The sequence below is a fragment of the Peromyscus californicus genome, unplaced genomic scaffold, assembly GCF_007827085.1.
Source record: "Peromyscus californicus insignis strain IS unplaced genomic scaffold, ASM782708v3 Scaffold_20__1_contigs__length_68692818, whole genome shotgun sequence".
Taxonomy (NCBI): Eukaryota; Metazoa; Chordata; class Mammalia; order Rodentia; family Cricetidae; genus Peromyscus; species Peromyscus californicus.
The window spans coordinates 51206670-51226191 of NW_026294503.1; the positions used below are offsets into that span (position 1 = coordinate 51206670).

General features: G+C 48.9%; 1 protein-coding gene across 7 annotated transcripts in view; it reads left to right on the forward strand.

Annotated features, from left to right (window-relative positions):
• Tbc1d22a (TBC1 domain family member 22A) overlaps positions 1 to 19522 on the forward strand; it is a 301414-nt gene that overhangs the window by 191182 nt on the left and 90710 nt on the right. For all 7 annotated transcript variants that reach the window (XM_052748584.1, XM_052748580.1, XM_052748582.1 and 4 more), the window contains one exon: positions 2608 to 2735. In XM_052748584.1, the coding sequence (XP_052604544.1) occupies positions 2608 to 2735 (128 nt within the window). The remainder of the gene's footprint in view (positions 1 to 2607; positions 2736 to 19522) is intronic.

The following is a 19522-nucleotide window of genomic DNA, read 5'->3' on the forward strand; positions in this document are numbered from 1 at the left end:
GGACCACAGCCGAGACTGTTGCTGTCCCAGCAGGATGTGCCCTTGGGGAACTGCAAAGGTTGCTGGGATGAAGAGCCACTTGGGCCCTTGGATCTTTCTGTCAGTTTAGTTTAGTAACTACAACTAATTTCAGACTTGAAGTAATTTTTTGTCTTCTTTAAAAAAAAAACTGACCTGTTTAGAATTAGGAAGTCTATTAGTCCTATTAGCACAGGTCTGTGCCAGACATCTTTAGTAAACAGAATCCACACAAACTCCTGTGTGCAAGCTCAGTATCTGCAGTGAGTGGCACCACCTGGGCAGGCTACCATGCAGCCAGTCCCACTGCTCAGCAGCATGGTTGGGTTGGGGCTCTTTCTGCTAGGCCTGGGACCCTTAAGTCTTTTCCTGCAGAAGCAGCATGTGGCAGATATACAAGGACCTCTGGGCCTTCTGCTTATTCCAGGAGCCTTTTCCTGGGGTCATAGGGCCATCATCCACCTAGTGTCCTTTCCTGGGAGTCTCAGGGCCATCGCCCCCCCCAGTGTCCTTTTCTGGGAGTCTTAGGGCCACCATATCTCTTCCTGGAATCCTTTCCTAAAAGTCTTAGGGCAGTTTTCTTTCTTAGTGCCTCGCTCAAGCCTCTGTGAAGACTGGAGGGAACATGGCTGCCATCATTGGCTCCATTCTGTAGATGTGCACCCCCTTGTTTTCACAGATCTTGAATTGCTTTCTACTTCCTAGCATTAACAGTGGCCTGAACCCTAAGCTTTCTCCTCCAGACCCACCAAAATAGTCTGTTTGGTGATACTATAATGAAATACCTGAACCTGCTTACTTATAAGAAAAAAAGGTTAATTTAGCTCTCAGATTCAAGCATAGGATGTTGGCATCAGTTCACCTCTGGTGAGGACAGGTGGCATCACAGTGGTGGTAAAGTTGTGAGAGAGACAGCTCATGCTGCTGAACAGGAGCCAAAGAGGAGGGCAGAAACCAGCCGGGCTTTTCTTTTATAACAGCCCTCTTGTGAGAACAACCAAGGCTCTGTGAGGACTACACGAGTTCCTTCTGAGGGCAGGTGTTCCTTCACATGAGGACTGCTCCAAGGCCATAGTTCTTAAAGGTTTCACTGTCTCTTCCACTGTGTACAAGGACCCAGCCTCTAGCACGTGGACCCTGAGGGGACAAAGCATCACAAACTGTGGCTTAGCTCCATGCGCATCATGCCCTAGCATGTGTTTGTGTTCTGGTCAGCTGAGGACAGCAGTGAACAGAGAGTGTAGGAACTGCCTTCCTACTGAGGCCTTGCTTTTCTAGGGCCAGCCCATCATAACCTCCTATGGGCCCAACTGCCTCCCAGCCATGGCAGTCTGGCTAAGTATGTCCATTTTTACACTGACGTGGGTCATCTATGAAATTCGGGGCAGGCTTTCTCCCTTCAGTGGTTGGGAAAGCCTTGCATCTGAGGCATGGCCAGTAGCTAGCTAGCAGGGGTCTGTGGTGGTTAGTTTTATATCAACTTGATACAAGCTAGAGTTATCTGAAAGGAGGGAACCTCAATTAAGAAAATGCCCCCATAAGATCTGGCTCTAAAGCATTTTCTTAATTAGTGATTGATGAGGGAGGGCTCAGCCCTTTGTGGGTGGTGCCATCCCTGGGCTGGTGGTCCCGGGTTATGCAAGAAAGCAGGCTGAACAAGCCATGGGAGCAAGCTAGTAAGCAGCATTCCTCCATGGCCTCTGCATCAGCTCCTGCCTCCAGGCTCCTGTCCTGTTTGAGTTCCTGCCCTCACTGCCTTTGATGATAAACTATTATAGGGAACTGGGAGTGAAATAAACCCTTTCCTCCCCAAGTTGCTTTTGGTCATGGTGTTTTATCTTAGCAATAGTAACTCTAATTAAGACAGGGTCCATGCTTTGGGGACAGTGTTTGGTGGAGTCTGGCTCTTTGTGAAGCCCAGTTGTTTTTAGTACTTCGACCTGCACCTAGAGGCTGCCTGGTCTGCACAGGGACAGGGCTGCTGGTTCTGGGTGCAGGTGGGATGGTACCTGGGTGAGGAGGGAATCTCTAGGAGCTTGGTGGTTCAGTTCCTCTTCTCTCTTTTAACCCCTTCACCCTAGAGACTGGCACACCCCTCTGGACCCCTGTGCTTCTTATTTGTGTTCCCCATGTATAGGGACTCTCTTTTTTCCTGGGCATTGGGGTGCGAAGACTCCCAAAGGTGCACATGCACCTGACACAGCTGTTGCTCTTTGAATCATCACCATCATTGTTACCATCATTGTCACCATCATTATTCTCTTTTTAAAAAATTACTCATTTTCACGCACATGGGTACTTTGCGTGTATGTGTGTCTGTGCACCATGTATATGCCTGGTGCCCCCACAGGTCAGAAGAGGGTATTGAGTCCCCTGGAACTGGAGTTACAGATGGTTGTGAACTGCTCTCTGGGTGCTGGACATTGATCCCAGGTCCTCTGTAAGAGCAATAAGTGCTCTTAACCACTGAGCTTTCTCTCCAGCCCCTTATTTGTTTTCTTCTTGGAGAGTGGACTGTGGAGTCCTTCCTTAACGGGATTGGTCCTTTGCCCTGAGACTCCACTGACAGCCTGTGCTTGTGTTGTGCAGAGCGAGTCCACCGCCATCTGGATGGGCACGAAGTGAGATACCTGCAGTTTGCCTTCCGCTGGATGAACAACCTGCTGATGAGGGAACTTCCCCTGCGCTGCACCATCCGCCTGTGGGACACCTACCAGGTGAGCCCCCACCCCCTGGCCCTGCCCCATCCTGTCTGCTCCTGTACTGGGTTCCCTGCAGAGTATCCTCTCCATGCAACAGGGTCCTTAAAAAGTCTAGCTCTGATGTTCCTGTCATCTGACTATATGGAGAATAGGGAAAGGACTTTATAAGGTTCTCCTTGTCACCTGATTGCACTCCAGCTGCTTGGTGACAGTCCCCTCCCATTCTCACTGTCAATTTACATTTTAAGCAGCAGAGTCAAACTGAAAGTGTGGCCGAGCAATCATGTACCTTCTTTGTACATCCAAGCAACTCTTCCAGAAACTTCACACTCGGGACTCACACGTTGTCTATGTTTTGAGTTACTTACAATAAAGATTTAAAGAAATCCTCAGACAGATGCAGCACAATATGAAATTTTCCACTCTTCACCAATTTTGATGAAATTCATGTCTTCAGGAGATTGAGTTTTCCGGAAGAAGCTGCCTTGTCTCCCTTGAGTGTCCATTGCTTATTCTAGCCTCTTTTCCTTTTGTGTGAGGCTTGCTGAAGCTGGCCTGTGCTGTGGGGTGTGGGTACTGACTTTCAGCAGCAGCAGTAGGCACAATGGCCTGGGGTGAGGCATCAGATCTCCACAGAGAGCTAGGAAAGAAGCATCAGGTTGGGTTTCTTCCTTCCAGTGGAAGAGTCAAGTCTTCTCTGCCATGAGAGCCCTTCATGGGCTGTGTGCCAGGACTTTGCAAAGGGGGCAGATGGTGCTGGGGGCAGGTCTAGAAGACAGGGCTCCAGGTAGCAGGTGTTAGCACAAGGTGGCATGTGTCCAGGCTGTGGATGGGCTCAGCATCAGAGCATTGCACAAGAGGTTGGTAGAGGTAGGGCCCTTGTACAGCAAGACTAAGTCTTTAGGGTGTCTTTGGTTTAGCAACTCGCAGGACATTGTTCTGGATGCTGCATCTTTCCCACAGACCAGGGTGCTGTTGGGTCCCTGTGTCTACCGTCTCTGCCTGAGCTTAGAACCCCCTTGATTGATGGCATCACCTTTTGTTCTAAGTGCTGGTAGTGCATTGTGTACCCCACACTGGATTTGTGGGCTTTGTGGCTGTCTCTGTTTTGTTTTTTCCCTAATACTTACTATGATGGTTAATGCTGTCAACCTGACAGGATCTAGAGTTACCTAGAGGATAGCCTCTGGGCCTACTTGTGAGTGTATTTATATTAGGTTAGCCTCTTGGCAAGACTATGAAAGCTTATTAGCTTAGGTTGAGGTTGGAAGACTCACCCCAACTGACAGACTAAATGAAAGGGAGGAGGAGATCTGAGCCCTGGCATCCATCGCTCTCTGCTTCCTGACTGCAGATGCCACGTGACTAGCTGCCTCACGCACCTGCTGTTGAGACTTCCCCAGCATGGTGGCCTGTCCCCTTGAACTGTGAGCCTAAACAAACCCTTCTTCCCTCCAGCTGCTTTGGTCAGGTGTTTCATTGAAGCAATGAGACAAGTAGCTAATGTGCCCATGGTGTCAAAATAGCCCTTCTATCTGCCTTGTCTCCTGGGTTCTGTGGTGCTGTCAGGAAGGCCTATGTGGTCACGTCCTGTGGGCTGTGTCGTTGGGTGCTTTTGATGGCAGAGCATGTTTCTGACTCGTAGGTTTTCTGTCCAAGACTTGGCAGCTGCAGAATTCCCATTCAGTAATATTAGCTGGGAAATAAAGCCTTACCTGGAGCTGTTTGGCTAAAGTAGCTGTCAGTCGAGTGCATCGATTGGCTCTCTGCTGGATGACAGGAAACAAAACCTAATATCCTGTAAATTGCAAATGCCCTCATTCCCATGATTGCTTAGGCCATTCATGACCCAGGCCCTGCTCATTAAGCTCAGAGTTCCTTGTAATTCTGTCCCATTATGAATAAAGCAAGTATCGAGTCAATCACACCTTGAGCAGACAGAAGACGGATCAGCTCGCCAATGACCTGCACTATTTCTCTGAAGTGCTCAGCTGCCATTCAAACTTTGAGTATACTCATGACCTCTTCATTGCATTAATTTCCCTGCAATTTAATTTTATCACAAATCAACTCATTTGTATCATGAGCTCATTCTTGAACTGACAGGAGCTTGGTCAAAAGCCTTTTCCCATCTTAAAAATCGGGTGTTTTCATTTTCCAAGACTGAGTAGCCATGGGATTGTACTGCCTTTTCTGGCACTGGAAGCACACAGCCATCCTCAGACAGCAACTGAGTAGTCACTCTCTGCAGCTGGGTGATTATTGGCTGGGCCATCCTTACAGTGTGGCTTAAGAGCCTCTTCGGGTCATGGGAAGGCTGTTGATAAGAACCCTGCCTCAGGCCCTGGAGGAGACTGTGGCCAGGATGGATGGAGTGAATTGTTTTAGGATGCCGCAAGCATGGAACATACAGATGCGTGTCCTCTCAGACTTTCCTGTGGTCTATCACAGCAGCTGGCACAGTCATGGATTGGGCAGGTGGTCCCCACTCCTAAAAGATTTTCAGCCTGGGAGAGCTGCTTTTGAGGTGCTCCATAGAGCATAGATCCAGGCTTGCCAGAAGCATCCCTTCCAGACTAAGCCTTCACATAAGAGCAACTCTGGAATTTGTCCTTTGGTTGCTGGGCTGCACCTGTGGAGCTCAGTTAATCCAGCCCCAGGCAATTGTCTTCACCAGCTCAGCCAGCCCATCTTGTCCTCACCAGCTCAGGTGTCCATCTTGTTTTACTCTTCCCTGCTCTGCAGGCTATTCTTCCACGTGGTGGACACATAGCTTTATCCCTGCACAAAAGGTGGTGTGCTTGGGTGGTCATTGGATGAAGAATAGCCTGTTCTGCTGCTGTGAACGTGTCCTCTTCCAGCTGATCCTTTCTCACGTTAGGTGGAATATCTCCATCTTATTTATTGTCCTCACTGCCATTTTCACCATCCCAGGGAGAGATGGATTAGAAGGTAGCTGGAGTCAGGGCCTCCTTGCACTTAGCACATGTCTTGGTACAACTTAGGAAAGCGTCTTGGGGAATACATGAGCCATTCAGTTCACATTTATTATTGAATACTTTCCCAAGTACCTGGTCCTTGGGAGTGTTGCAGACAGGGCTCATGTGCCAGTGAGAGAACTTGGCCACAAACTAGATGCTGTTGTCACTGCCCTTGTCTCAGGTGTTACGAGCAATGCTGTGGAAGACCTCCAGAGCCAGGCAATTCTCATGGGAAGGTGGGCAACAGGGAACAAGTGGCTTTGAATTGTGATCTGTGTGCTTAGATCTCTACAGGGTATCTGTGAAGAAGAACATTTTATGTGAGAGGAGCCTGGTGAGGATGGAGCTAATGAAGCAAGCATTCTAGGGAGGGAGTAAAGTCAGTACCTAGACAGAATTGCTAGAAAGGCTTGAGGAATGGGTCACTCATATTTGGACATTAGTCATGTGGAGGGTGTAAGAAACAGTGGACTATGCAGAGCGGGTGCTGTCCAGAGTCAGAACCCTGTCCATCTGAATGTGCTTCTGTGTTCTAGATTCTTTGTGCAAAGGCTGTGCTCAGGGATTGGAGAGGAGTCTAGGTGTGCAGGAAGCTTCTAGAATGGTCCCTTCTTTGATGTGGACTAGGCTTGAGACTTTTCCCAGTAAATAGTTGAGACTTCCCTGTTTGCATTCACACTGGCTTAGGATAAACTGCTCCTTAGAGTCTCCCACAGGAGTTCCTAGCCACTTGGGAGTCCTAAACCATCAGCCCTATGAGTGGGCTGGAAGACAGAGCCTTTCCCAGTCCATCTTTGAGAGATCCCAGCCCTTACTGACACCTTCACTGTAACTACGAAAAGCCCTGAAAGCTGCATGGGAGATTCCTGTCCCTGAGAACTGTGGAGTCACCATTGCTTATACTACAGTGTTTGTGTGATTCACAGAACAGTGGGTAGTTATGTGCTGGAATTTTGTTGTCGTAGGTATTTCAAGTAGCATTTGGCACTAAGACTGGCAGGGTAGACTGGAGCATGGGATGGAGAATTATCACGTCTTATGCATGTAAGCATCCTCTTAGCCCTTAGAGGGGTGCCCCAAGGATATCTGGGCCTAGCTGGAGCCATTTTTGGGTACATTCAAGGCAGATGTAAGGAGGGTCAGGCTGTGAAGACATGGGAGAGTGAAGGCCCATAAACTGAAACTCTGCCCCAGAAACCAGTTTGTAGTGAGCATGGAGTAGGCTCCTCCATTGCTTTTGGAGGAAAGTGATTTTGGCAGAGGTTGGGATTGGGGGTGGGAGATAGAAGATTCTCAAAAGTCACTTGACAGTGGGTTCAGCCTGTCAGTCTCAGACCATGAAGTTGGATTAAGTTGTTTCCAAGGTTTTTCTGATCTCCCAGGAGGTGTGTCTGTTTTTGAAATCCATCCATCTATCCACACCCCAGTCTTCCCACTGTCATTTATAAAATGACACCTGTTCTGTGGAGAGCCTGTATAAAGACATGAAACAGCATCATGGTATCTGAGGAAGCACCCCTACCCAGGAGCTCACAGCTGGCCTGGGAAAGGTATACATGACAGAATCAGCCATGCATTTGCTGATGACCAAGGCAGGCAGGCAGCTTTGGCAGGCACCTCATTTGTCCAGGTTGTTGAGGAGGAGACCGAGTGGGGTACTAAGGACAGGGACCTCGTGCTCAATCTGCCACATAGAGTAGGTCTGATGGGATGACTGTGATGGGTTGGAGTGGGCCAGTAGTGCATTGCATGGAGTCCAGAGGCAGGTAGTCACAGCTGGCTTGGTCTGAGGCATGACCAAGTGTGGCTGTGTCAGAGAACCTGGGGTCCAGGGCTAAGGACCTGCTACATCCTTTGCTGTGTCCAGCTGACAGCCATCATGACTCCTGGACCTCCTGGATGCCACAGCACTGATTCTGTGACTCAGGTGGCACTGAAACTGATGGATTGGGTTAATCTAATAAGCCCGAGGAAGCAGGTCTCCTTACAACATACTTTTTCATAAGCCCATTAAGATTTGAGAGTGCAAGCTCTTCATGCTTACCCGCCTACAGGAAGCAAGCATACATCACTGTCAGTCTGGTAAGAATTTAGAAACAGAACACTCAGCAAGACTGGGCTCACTACTGTTACGTTTGCAGGGAGGAGCCAGAAGAGGGTGAGCCTGCACCTTGAGAGCAGCAGTAGCAGCCTGCCCTGTGTCCTGGGACTCGAGAGGCCAGCTTAGGGTGTTTCTGGAGTACCCTTCTGGGCTTTGCCACTCTTCTCTCTATTTTGATCACCAACTTTGTCATGTTTGGGGCTTGGGGACTTCCTGTAGCATCACTCGCAGGTGCTATGTGGCAATCCATTGTGACCATTCTGAATAAATTTCTTTGTATCCACTTTAAAATAGAGAAGAACAATAGCTAATTCTGGAGATGAATTGAATGGTTATGCCATTTGTAATTGGAGAGTGAAAAGTATCAACTCATCAAGGCCCCACTGTTGTTGGTTGGTTTTTGCTCTTTTGGGGGGCCCACCACCCCAGCTTCCAAATAAATCACACATGGAGGCTTATTCTTAATTATGAATGTCTGGCCTTAGCTTGGCTTGTTGCTAGCCAACTTTCCTTAACTTTAGATGAACCCATCTGTCTTTTGCTTCTGGGCTTTTCCAGTTCCCTTACTTCTGTAATCTTACTTTCACTCCATGGCTTGCTGTGTAGCTGGGTGGCTGACCCCTGGAGTCCTCCTCCTTCTCTGGCTACTTCCTATTTTTCTCCTCCCAGATTTCTCTTTCTATATATTCTCTCTGCCTGACAGCCCTGCCTGTCCTTTCTCTTGCCTTACTATTGGCTGTTCAGTTCTTTATTAGATTATCAGGTGTTTTAGACAGGCACAGTAACACAGCTTCACAGAGCTAAACAAATGCAACATAAACAAATGTAACACACCTTAACAACATCCCACTTTTTACAAGTTAGCTTTCTGGCACATCTCTTCTGAGGCCCTCAAAGAAGTCCTGTTGTGCACTAGGCTCTGGACCAAGACAGTCAACCAGGAAGTAGATACCAGAGTAGTTGACCTCTGTGGTTTCTTAGTGCTTGCTGCTCATCTGGGAAACAGCAGATGTGGAGAACTGGATGGGACCCAAGGCTCATGTGACATCCTGTCCATGCCTCTTCCTTCACCCCCAACAGTATCTGATTCTCAAAAGTATATGGCAGAAGTCATTAGGAGCAGCACTGGTCTTGGAAATCTCAAGGCTCTGCAGCAAGAACTTTGGAAGAAAATGGCAGGAGACTTGTTGCTATGACTGCAGCAAGAGCCCCTTGGGAAGACAGGGTGACATTCTCTGGGTGGAGGACCTGAGGTGCTATCCATGTGGTACAGTGTATGTGTGCACAGACTTCATCCACAGGAAAGAGAATTTTAATACAAATGTTTTTTGAGATTGACAGTAGGTCTAGGAATGGGACAGCAGGCTGTTCTGTGGAGGCCTGGCTCCCTGGATCTGAGTGGAAGGTCCCTAGACCCCTTTTTCCTATTACATAGTATGGTTAGGAAAGCCTGCATTTGCAAGTCTGAGAAGAGCTTTGTTGCTGGATCCTACTGGCTCCCTCGGGGGAAGGGGTGAGAAGGCACAGCGTCAATGGCACAGACACTGGGAGTCAGTTGAAGGCAAACAATAAACTCATTTATTTAATAATGGTGAAGGCCTTATATACCCTCTTCCTAGCACCCAGTCTATGTCAAAATATGGTGCCATTGCATGTCTGTCTGTAACTAGAGTTTTCCTGCCTTGCCCATAGTCAGGACAAATCTCTGTCACCTGCCAGTCCCACAGCCGCTCAGACCCAACCAAGAAAACACAGAGACTTATATTGCTTACAAACTGTATGGCCGTGGCAGGCTTCTTGCTAACTCTTCTTGTAGCTTAAATTAATCCATTTCTATAAATTTATACCTTGCCACATGGCTGGTGGCTTACCGGCATCTTTACATTCTATTTGTCATGGCGGCGGCTGGCAGTGACTCTCTGACTCAGCCTTCCACTTCCCAGAATTTTCCTCTCTCCTTGTCCCGCCTATACTTCCTGCCTGGCCACTGGCCAATCAGTGTTTTATTTATACAGAATGATATTCACAGCATCTGTCCCTCATTGGCTGGGCACAATCAGGAACTCTGATAGCTCCTTTTGCTAGGCCCTCAGGCAGACTCTGAAATATCAGGAACTCTGACAGCACCTGTTGCTAGGCCCTCGGGCAGACTCAAGGTTGGCTCATAAGGAAGTACATTATGTGCATGCCTTGGCAACTGATTTGAGCCAGTTTCCTCGACCCTGTGGGCCTGTCGTACTACAGAGCTTGGGGGACTTTGTAGCCTCAATGTCAAAGTCACTAGGTGATGTCCCCAGAGAAACCTCAAGCAGCCCAGTTTGTGACCTGTTAGAAGCCAGCAATATGTGATTACACCTTTACAGGAGCATCTGCATGTGGGGTTACTGCTCCATGGAGAAACCCTGGCCATGTGGGGCTCTGGCAGACCACAGAACCTCTGGGAAAGCCTCTTAGTCCCTGTCTATCGAGGACTATACAAGGAGATGTCAGGGTCACTGATGAGGTTGAAGTAGAGACCAGTGGGAGGGTTGTTCCTTGTTATGTGCAGTAGGTAGTAGAGGCCATGTGACTAAGGGGAGGGAGCCCAGAGCACACATGGCACCTGCATCTGATGACTAGGTTCCCCTGTAGACACTGATCTTGATGTCTGTGTGCCTGAGAGCTGTGGTCTGAAACAGAAGTCTCTCTGTGCTAGGGCTGTTGATGTCCTAGGACATGGGCCTCTCCGAAAGCCTGTGCATTCACCATGTGGGGTTAGTGAAGAGGTTTAGAGCTAAAATGAATTGGTGATCTCCTAGGACCTGAGTCTGGGATTCCCCATCCAGGGCTAAGAGCAGCTGGCTGTCATGTGGGCTTGTTCTACAGGAGTGGGAGATGCTAGAGGTAGTGGCCTCTCCTAGTGTCACAAGGACTTTGTTGCTGTCCTATTCCTACTAATCTCTGAGATGATGTATTGATGAATATTTTATCTGAAGAGTGACTAAGCAACCTATCTAACTTCTTTAGTTGTCTTGGCAAAAGATTCAAGAAAGCCGGGGCTGTTAGAGGGAACCCAGAGAAGGACTTAGTTTCTGGCATGTGTGGAGCTGCTTCTCCTGAGCCCGGGTCAAAAGCAGGTCACTCCTCCAGGGAGCTAGCCACTCCCCCATAGCAAGGTCCTATCCCTCTGCTAAAAATGAACAGCCCAAGAGGTTCTCAGTATGATTAGAAGGGTGACTATACAAAGAATAATAACTAAGGCTGTGTCCTAAATAAGAGCCATATGCTTAAGGAGAATTATTGAATTCTGTGTGATCAGAGATTTAACATAAACTCCTAAAGAATCTGGTTACCCTCCCAGGGTGTCATGCTGGGACACTGAGGAGGAGGACACAGATATGTCTGCCTTCCACAAACTACTGATCTATACTTACAGTGACATGAATGTCACTGTAAATAGCCAGGCAGTCCTGATGAGAGCAGGGAGGGACAAAAGATGGATCTTCTGTGCACTTGGGACCAGACAGGAGCCAGTAGCTTACAGTGGGCCTGTAGAATTCCTCTTTGAGGAATGACATCTGCAATCTATCCTGTGCTCTTAGGTGATGTGTATCCCCCATCTTCGTGGGGCTGTGCTGTCCTCCAGGGTCCTTCCAACCTCCTGCTTCTGTACGTCTTCCATTGCTCTGAGCTCTGTTCAGCTGCCCACAGGAGGACTTCTCCAGGCACAGGCTTGACATCAGCCTGGGGCATCCTTGTTGCTTTCCTAGGCCATTAGACTTGACTTCCTCTTGGAAAGCTGACTAAAAGCAGTAGCTTACTTGCTTTCCATATGTGCAAGGTTCGATTGCTCCTAGCCCAGAGGACAAAGTAATCACAAGAAAAAGCTGAAGCAGGGTCCACTTGAGGTTTGGGTGCTTCCTGGCTGTCCCAAGAGCCCTAGATCTGTCTGCTGTTATTACTAAAACATGACTCCTCTGGGACCCGGATTCCTGTGTACAGTGGGAAAGGGAGCCATGGGCTGGCTCTGTGTTAGTGATCATGCATCTGTATGAACCTGTCTCATTGGAAGGTGGCTTTAAGGTCCATGTAACCTCAGTAGATGCTCAGTAGATAGCCCATTATCACTAACTGAGGTCAACTTCATCCTGATATTCGCTCTCTGCTAGTCTCAGTCACAACACAGATGTGGGCTCCCCCTCTGAACAATGTGGTTATGCTGCTATTTGAAGCTGGGAGAACTTACTCTGTCTCCTGGGCAGGAGGAGGTAGTGTGACCCAGCATGTCTGGTGACTCTGCATCTTGCAGAAACAGTGCTCAGTATATTACACAAAGGCCAAAGGCCAAAGGCCAAAGGCAAAGGGCAGGGCTATGTTGACATGCAGATTTTTCTGAGGACTGCTGCCAGCCTTGAGGAGGAGAGGGCAGGTGGTAACTGGAAAGTGAATATTCCCTGGGGTTCAGGGCCACCCACATCTCCTCTCCTGTCCCTGTGTCAGCTCATACATGCCTTCTACTCTCCTGCTTCTCTCTCCTGGTGACTTGAGATCCCATGTCCCTGCCTGTTGCCCATGCTGCTGAGACTCTGAACCCCGAGGCCAGGGAAGAGGAGAGTTGGTTTATTCTTCCCCAAGCCAGGGTTTGAGCAAAGCTGCTGTTGCTAGGGAATGGAGGGAATGGTGCCTGTCCCTAAGCCCTGCGTGGAGGCAGGAAAGCCTCCCTGGTCCCAGTAGGCATCACGCCCCTGGGCGCCTTTCTGTCCACCTTTCTGTCCACATGGTCTTGGTTTAGAGACTCTTCCTCTAGCACTTGTTGAGCTTGAAAATCACCTCCATCTTTATGTGCTACAGAAGGACCTAAAAAAGAAGCTAACCCAAGACCTGCTGCTGGGAGCTTAGCCTGACATATCCTGTGTGGGAAGTATTCTCAAGGTTTCTGGTCCATTTTTCTGTGACATTTTGTTAATGGCCAGGAGGACAAGGCCAGAGTTGCATCTGTCTTCTCCATGTGACACTCACAGCTCTGCCTTGTGGGTGCTTGGCTCCTATTCCTAGGCCAGGGGTGATCAGGCTTCATGACATTAGGAGAGCTTCCTGGGCCAGCTGCTGCCTTCCTGTCACTGAGCATTGGAGTTACCCTCCAACTGCTGAACAAGGCTCTGCACTTGAATGTTGAGCACAGTCCTGTTAGGAGCAGGCCAGTGTGTGCATCTCATTCAGTGCCTGGAACTCCCTATAGGTGTCCCTCACTGCTTCTTCTAAACCACCATGCTGTCACATACCACACACAGAGTGGAGTGTACGAGAGCCCAGACACTGGGGAAAGAGGCCCCTTGTTGAATAGATCTGAGCAGTGCCAGTTACTATGTGGGGCCACTCCGGTGTCCTCCATGAGCAGTGTATTAGCTGTGGTAAGACTCACCTTACTAACCTTGCTGAAGCAGCCTGCTGGCATTGCCGTGGGGTACCTTGTGTTCTCTCTGGCATCGGACACAGTTGATGTTATGGTAACCTGAGAACTCTCTCAAACTGTCAGGAGAAAATGAAGTCCTGGGAATGTTGCACCAGAAAGAGCTGTTGCTGTGAGGCGAGCGCTTTTCCATTTTAGGATGAGGAAACTGAAGCTCTTTGCAAAGGCCCTGGCATGTCCTTGCTCACCTTAAAAGTGCTAAGACCTGGTGTATGGTCCAAGGCCCCTGAGAAGTGGCCACTTTCTGCAGAACCTCTGAGCTCTGGAGAACTACTTGGTAATATCGGAATCCCAGCAGGACTAACACCTGGTTGAGAAGAGGGAAGCTGGGAGCCTGGGCCACAGCACAGGTGGGTGCTGCTTGGGATGAGAGCAAAGTGTTGGCAGGACATACAGCTGATGCTGAAGCCTCACCACATCTGTTAGAGATGCCAGTTACCACTGTAGCACACCCATTAAACTGACTGCCACCATGAGCACCACCACATGCCATGGACATGGACATCATTGGGACTGCAGAGATGCAGTTTGTTCATGGTCTATGCTACACCCAGCCTTACTCTCCTCTGGGCCGTGTTTCCCTGGCAGTCACCTTTTTGTCCTGGATGCCTCTCAGCATCTGCTCCTGGCTCTCTTCTGCCCTTTTTTCCAGTGGCAACTCATTGCCATTCCTACAGTATGGCTCCCCTTCCTGCACAGGCCTGCTGGAGTCTGGGTATTCATTTCCCCTTCTGGATGTGATAACAGGAGAAAGGCACTTTGCTGCTGATTGAAGTCAAGTAGCGGGGCCAGCAGCAGGGTCTGGGAGATTGCTGATGAGAACTGTGGTCGGGAACAAATAGCCCTGACACACAGGCACAGTGCTGAGAAGAGAGTGGCCTCTCAGTGGCCTTGGAGTCTCCTCTTCCCCTCCATCATCACCCTGTATAGGAGCACTAGTGTTGGGCAAAGCCCAGGGGTGCATATGTCCTGTTAGGGCTGTGGGGGTCAGGGCCAGTTCTTTCTTCTCATTCTCAAAGTGCTGCTGTGGCTCACAGGAGTTCTGAAGGCACATAGGAGTCAAGGGAGATGTGCTGCAGGATGGTGTGGCTACAGGTCAAAGAGCACATAGGAGTCAAGGGAGATGTGCTGCAGGATGGCGTGGCTACAGGTGAAGGAGCTGATGCAGCACAAGTGCTTGTCTGCTGGAGCTCTGCTCATCCAGCTCCCTTCACCCTTGGGACTTGGTCTTTGCCTGTATCACCCTGTGACTTCATAGGCAAGAGGGGCTAGGGAGTTTCCAGGCCACCAGCCTAGAGTGGCTGCTTGGAGCCAGGGATTGCTCTACGAAAGAGGTCAGAGGATGGTTGGTGGGGAAACTAGCCCTGGTAGTAACTGTGGCAATATGTACAGCCTTCTTTCTTACAAAGATTGAATTCAGAACCTTGGTGCAGGGGTATAGTTCATATTTGCCTAGTGCACGCAAGGTCCTCCAGTCCTTAGCACTGTGTGGTGGGGAGTACTTTGAAGATATACCCTGATAGGATATTCATAATGCCAGAACTGGGATCTGGGATCATTTAGGCATGGAGTAGAGAAGTCTAGGAGGCAGAAAGATCCCACCCATACTACAGAAGGGCCATCAGGAAGGAAGGCAGTGGAGTAGGTCCCAGGAGGTTGGGGAGAGTGGTCCTAGACAGGTGGATCCTTGTGAGGTTACTTAGAAGTCCTGTTGTAGGTCAAGAGGTCTTGGGGGAATAAAGTGGCAGTCCTCAGTATAGGTGTCACCTAGCCCACAGAATGCACACTCACCCATAGTAAGTGTGGTCAGAGCTCCGAAGCCATCAGGGGTGACTGCTCAGTTCTTTGCTCCTGAGCTACATGTGAGTTAGCAGGCCTTCCCATGGTCAGAATGGGCAAGGTGCCTCTGGCTTGAGTGAACTAGCTCCATGACTAGATTGAGCAGGCCCCCTTTGTTTGGGATCTGAGTATCTGGAGAGGGCCCACTGGGTCAGGACTGGGGCAGCTTGCACCCTGGCTGTGGATGTTCTGTCTCTGTATGTGCTTGTCAGCTCTGCTTATCACTAAAGCCAAGCTGTTCAAAGCCAGTCTTTCCAGGTCTCCACCTGTGGAGCAGGCCCTACTAACTTCTGGGCAACTGCTAAGGACTTCTGTATCCTTAGGAGAAAGTTACTGATAGTTCACCAGGCAAATAATTACCAAATGGCAGAGCAGAGACATGCTGTCAGAAAGGCAATGGGTGAGTTGGAGCTAGTTCAGCACCTGAGCTCTTGGAAGCTCTCTTCTGTGCAGGTGTGGATCATGCCTGGCACCTCCTGTTGGTGTCTGGCCTCTCAAGTCTCCATGTCAACAGATGCAAGAACTGTCATTTACATTGAACCATCAGAGGCTTTGTCTACCCACTTCTGCAGCCCCGAAGGACATTCAGGTCACTTCAAATCAATTCTGAGATTTTGTGAGTGTGAGCTGGAAGAGGGGTGCCCTGTGCCATCCTCCTCTGTGAAGATGCTCGGAAGCTGTTTGTCTGGGGATGGAGTAATGAAGACTCCCTCCCAGATGTCCCTCATGCCCTCAGCCCTCCTCCACTGCCCTCAGCCTTCCTCCACTGCCCCCAGCCCTCCTCCACGGCCCTCAGCCTTCCTCCACTGCCCTCAGCCCTCCTCCACTGCCCTCACCTCTTCGGCCTTGCTTTGTCTCTGTGTTCTTGGGGTCCTTAGTATGTCTTTCTTTCTCACCCTTGACCCCAGGCCCTCAGCAGTGTGCTGTCTGTACCTGGGCTCCCTCACCCACTGCACAGGCATTGGGGTGGTGCCAAAGCCCTCATTCAGCCTTTCAACAAAGACCAATGTCCACTGGTGGCCTTTTTTTTTTTTTTAATCTCTTCTAGAACTTTGGATAAGCATGGACTTGTGGTCTGTCCCTTTCTTAGTCTGGATTCTTCTGATCCCTCTCGAGTTTGCTAGTCCTTCTGTGTGATCAGGAGTGGGCACCTTCACTGCTCTGAGTCCATTCATTATGAAGCTCCTCAGAATTGCTGGGCCATTGCCTTTCTCCCTTAGGCTAGACACTACTTTGGCAGGGTCACTCACGCCCCTAGTGGTCCTCAAGGGAACTGGCGGGGCTTCTTCCCAGGTGTCATCTGGGTGCTGCTGCTGCTGCACACACTCAGGGTCAGATCTTTGTGGCTCTGTGGTCTGTTTTAACAAGTACCCCGGGGGGATTGAGCTTTCTTCTCAGACACGAGGACTGCTGACCTTGGGGTGTCTTGCCATCCACACAGGACATCCAGAACCAACCATGTGGTCATATAGGCACAGGGTGGGATGGGGCTTTCTTTGTCCTGGCTGAATTTCATGTTTGTTTTATTCCCAAGTAGTCTATCCCCAGCACACGTCATTATGCTTCTGTTGGTAAAGTGAGGTTGGTGTGGTGATAGATGTAGGTCATGACCTGATGGAGAAGAGGAAGAAGTCTGGCAGTGCTCGGTTGTCCTTGTGAGGTAGGGTGGAGAGAGGTACCAAAAGGTCCCTTGGGCAACACAGGTTCCTGGTCTCAAATGAAGCCTTTTTCCTTCTCGTCCCACCACTCTTGCTGGGTGGCTTTTAATGATACCCACCATCAGATGCCAGCACCTGCCCTCACTCTGTTAGAACAGACTCACTGTTGTTCTCAACTGTGGTTGCACACTGAATTCCAAGTGCTCCATTAGGCCAGCACCACTGGTTTCTGAGCCCTGCTACCATCACCCAGCACTCTCAGAGTACTTCTCATTTCTACACCCAAGCCTATGGCTTCTGCACCTGAATGGGCACCCAATTTCCTGTCAGTTCCCCCAAGGTGGGCATCACCACTTGGCACTAAGGTGCCACCCTTTCCAGTTTTACTGCTCCCTAAGCTCACTCAGCTGCATCTCACCAGCAGAACCTCACTCAGGACCAGGTGGTTCATGCCATCATTTCCAAAGATACAGTCCATATCCCATAATCCCCAAGTCTAAACTCTTGAACAGTCAAAGACCTGAAACTGCAATTCTAGAAAAATTAATTTAAAACATTCTTTCCAAAGACATTTCTAAAAAGATGATTTATTTGAAAAACCTAAGAACATGACAGAACTCTTCATAGGCTAGTTTATACAATAGAACAGAGTACAACTTATTTGCGGGCATTAATACTCAAGAACAGCACAGCAGTGGTGTAGGATACAGTTTACAGCCAGTGAACTGTATCCATAGAGACTGGCCAGAAAGTCAAGTGTATAAATGTATCACTGGGTGGTAATTGCATATGCCCAGCTTTGTTTCTGAGGACATCTTGGCTGCCATGGTGGATCACCTTAAACATATTTGTGAAGTGGGTCAGACCATCACAAGTGCCATCACCAAAGATCTAAGATCTGAGAAGTTCTATCTTTAAAAATGCAGATGCCAACGAGCTGTCTCTTCATTCCCTGAGGATGCTGCAACATTTTCTGTTTTGTGCATAATGCATAGCGTCAACATTGTGACAGCCTACTATGACTTTCTGTTAACTATCACAAAGTGCTGGAAACAACCATCTTAAGAGGAGGAAGGATCGGGGCTGGAGAGGTGGCTCAGTTGGTAGGAGCACTGGCTGTTCTTCCTGGGGACCTGGGTTTGGTTCCCATGGTGGCTTACAAGTGTCTGTAACCCTAGTTCCAGGGGATTTAAGTCTGGCCTCCATGGGCCCTTGTGCTCAGGTGGTGCCCACATACACATAAAAATACTAAATGAATCTTTTATTTATTTATTTTTTTTAACAGGAAATGTTTATTTTGGCTCATAGCTTTGGTGATTCCACAGCTTGCTGGCCTATTGTATTTGGGCCTGTGACAGGGCAACCAAATCACAGGAAGGGTATGGGGGAGGAGGCTGCTCACCTCATGGTGTCCAGGAAGTCATGAAATTAATTTCAGCTTCGAAATGATACAGACACTAACCAGATAGCACAGTGATCTGCAAGAGTAACTCTGACAGCTCAAAATGGGGGGAGCCAACAGTTGTATAGCACAGGAAAAAGCGGAGGTTCTTTTACAGGCTAGGTTCTGGCCAGTTGCATGCAGCAGTCTGTAAGACTGGCTTTCACAGTCTCATATCCCCATGAATAGCGAGCGGCCTTTTCTCTTTCAGACATGTCTCTCCTATGAAAATGCATTCATATTCATTTTGTACATGAGACTGCTCTTTTGAAGTTCTTGTGTGACTCAGTCTACATCCGTGTGAATGTAACTCATTGAGTTCCTCATCTTTTTTTTTTTTTTAAAGATTTGTTTATTTATTATGTATACAGTGTTCTGTCTGCACATATCCCTGCAGGCCAGAAGAGGGCACCAGATCTCATTACAGATGGTTGTGAGCCACCATGTGGTTGCTGGGAATTGAACTCAGGACCTTTGGAAGAGCAAGCAGTGTTCTTAACCTCTGAGCCATCTCTCCAGCCCGAGTTCCTCATCTTTTGTGTCATGTGTCTCTGCTGTCTTTGCACCCATAGAAGTCTGTTTGGCATGCTTATGTACCACAAATGTGGTGGGATCAATAATGGTGGCCAACAGCAGCGCAGTGTTATCTTCTCCTACTGCTGTGAAGGTCAGTGCTTTCCAGCCATCCAGCAACTTCTTGGTCTTGTTGAGGCAGAAACAAGCACTTGAATTCATTTCCGTTCCTGGAGTTTCAGCATCCAGACAGATGGGATGGATAACAGTGAAGATCTGTGACACATTCCTAAGCTGAAGTGTGTGTTGTGGCCACATTCTTGGCCATTCCCTTCTCCAGAGTCCGGCTGGCTATCTCCCCTCCTTTCTTACCCTTGTATAGCATTCCACAGTCCCTCCCCAGGGGATTGCAACTTTGAAGATTTCAGTATTAGGCTTTTCATCTCTCAGTGTTCTGATTTTCAGGCATTTAGACTTTAGGGATTTTAGCTGTGGAGATTTGGATCTCTAGCAATTTCAACATTCAGTGTTAGATCATTGTGGGGTATGTGTGTCTTTTTTGGAGTCTGGTCAGCACTGAGACCAGATTGACACGGGGTACTTGGTAGCTGTGCAGTGGTTTCCAGAGCCAGAAAGGTCTTTCAGCCCTCACCTGCCTCACAAAGTACCAGCTCAGGCAGCCCTCAAGTCCCACCTGAATTAGGCTCTGTTCTATGAAACAAAACACCCCACACTCCTGCTAAGTGGCTTCAGATCACAGCTGCTGTTTGGTCACATTTGTGCAGTTTGTTCAGGCTCAGCAGGATCAGCATGGCTAGGT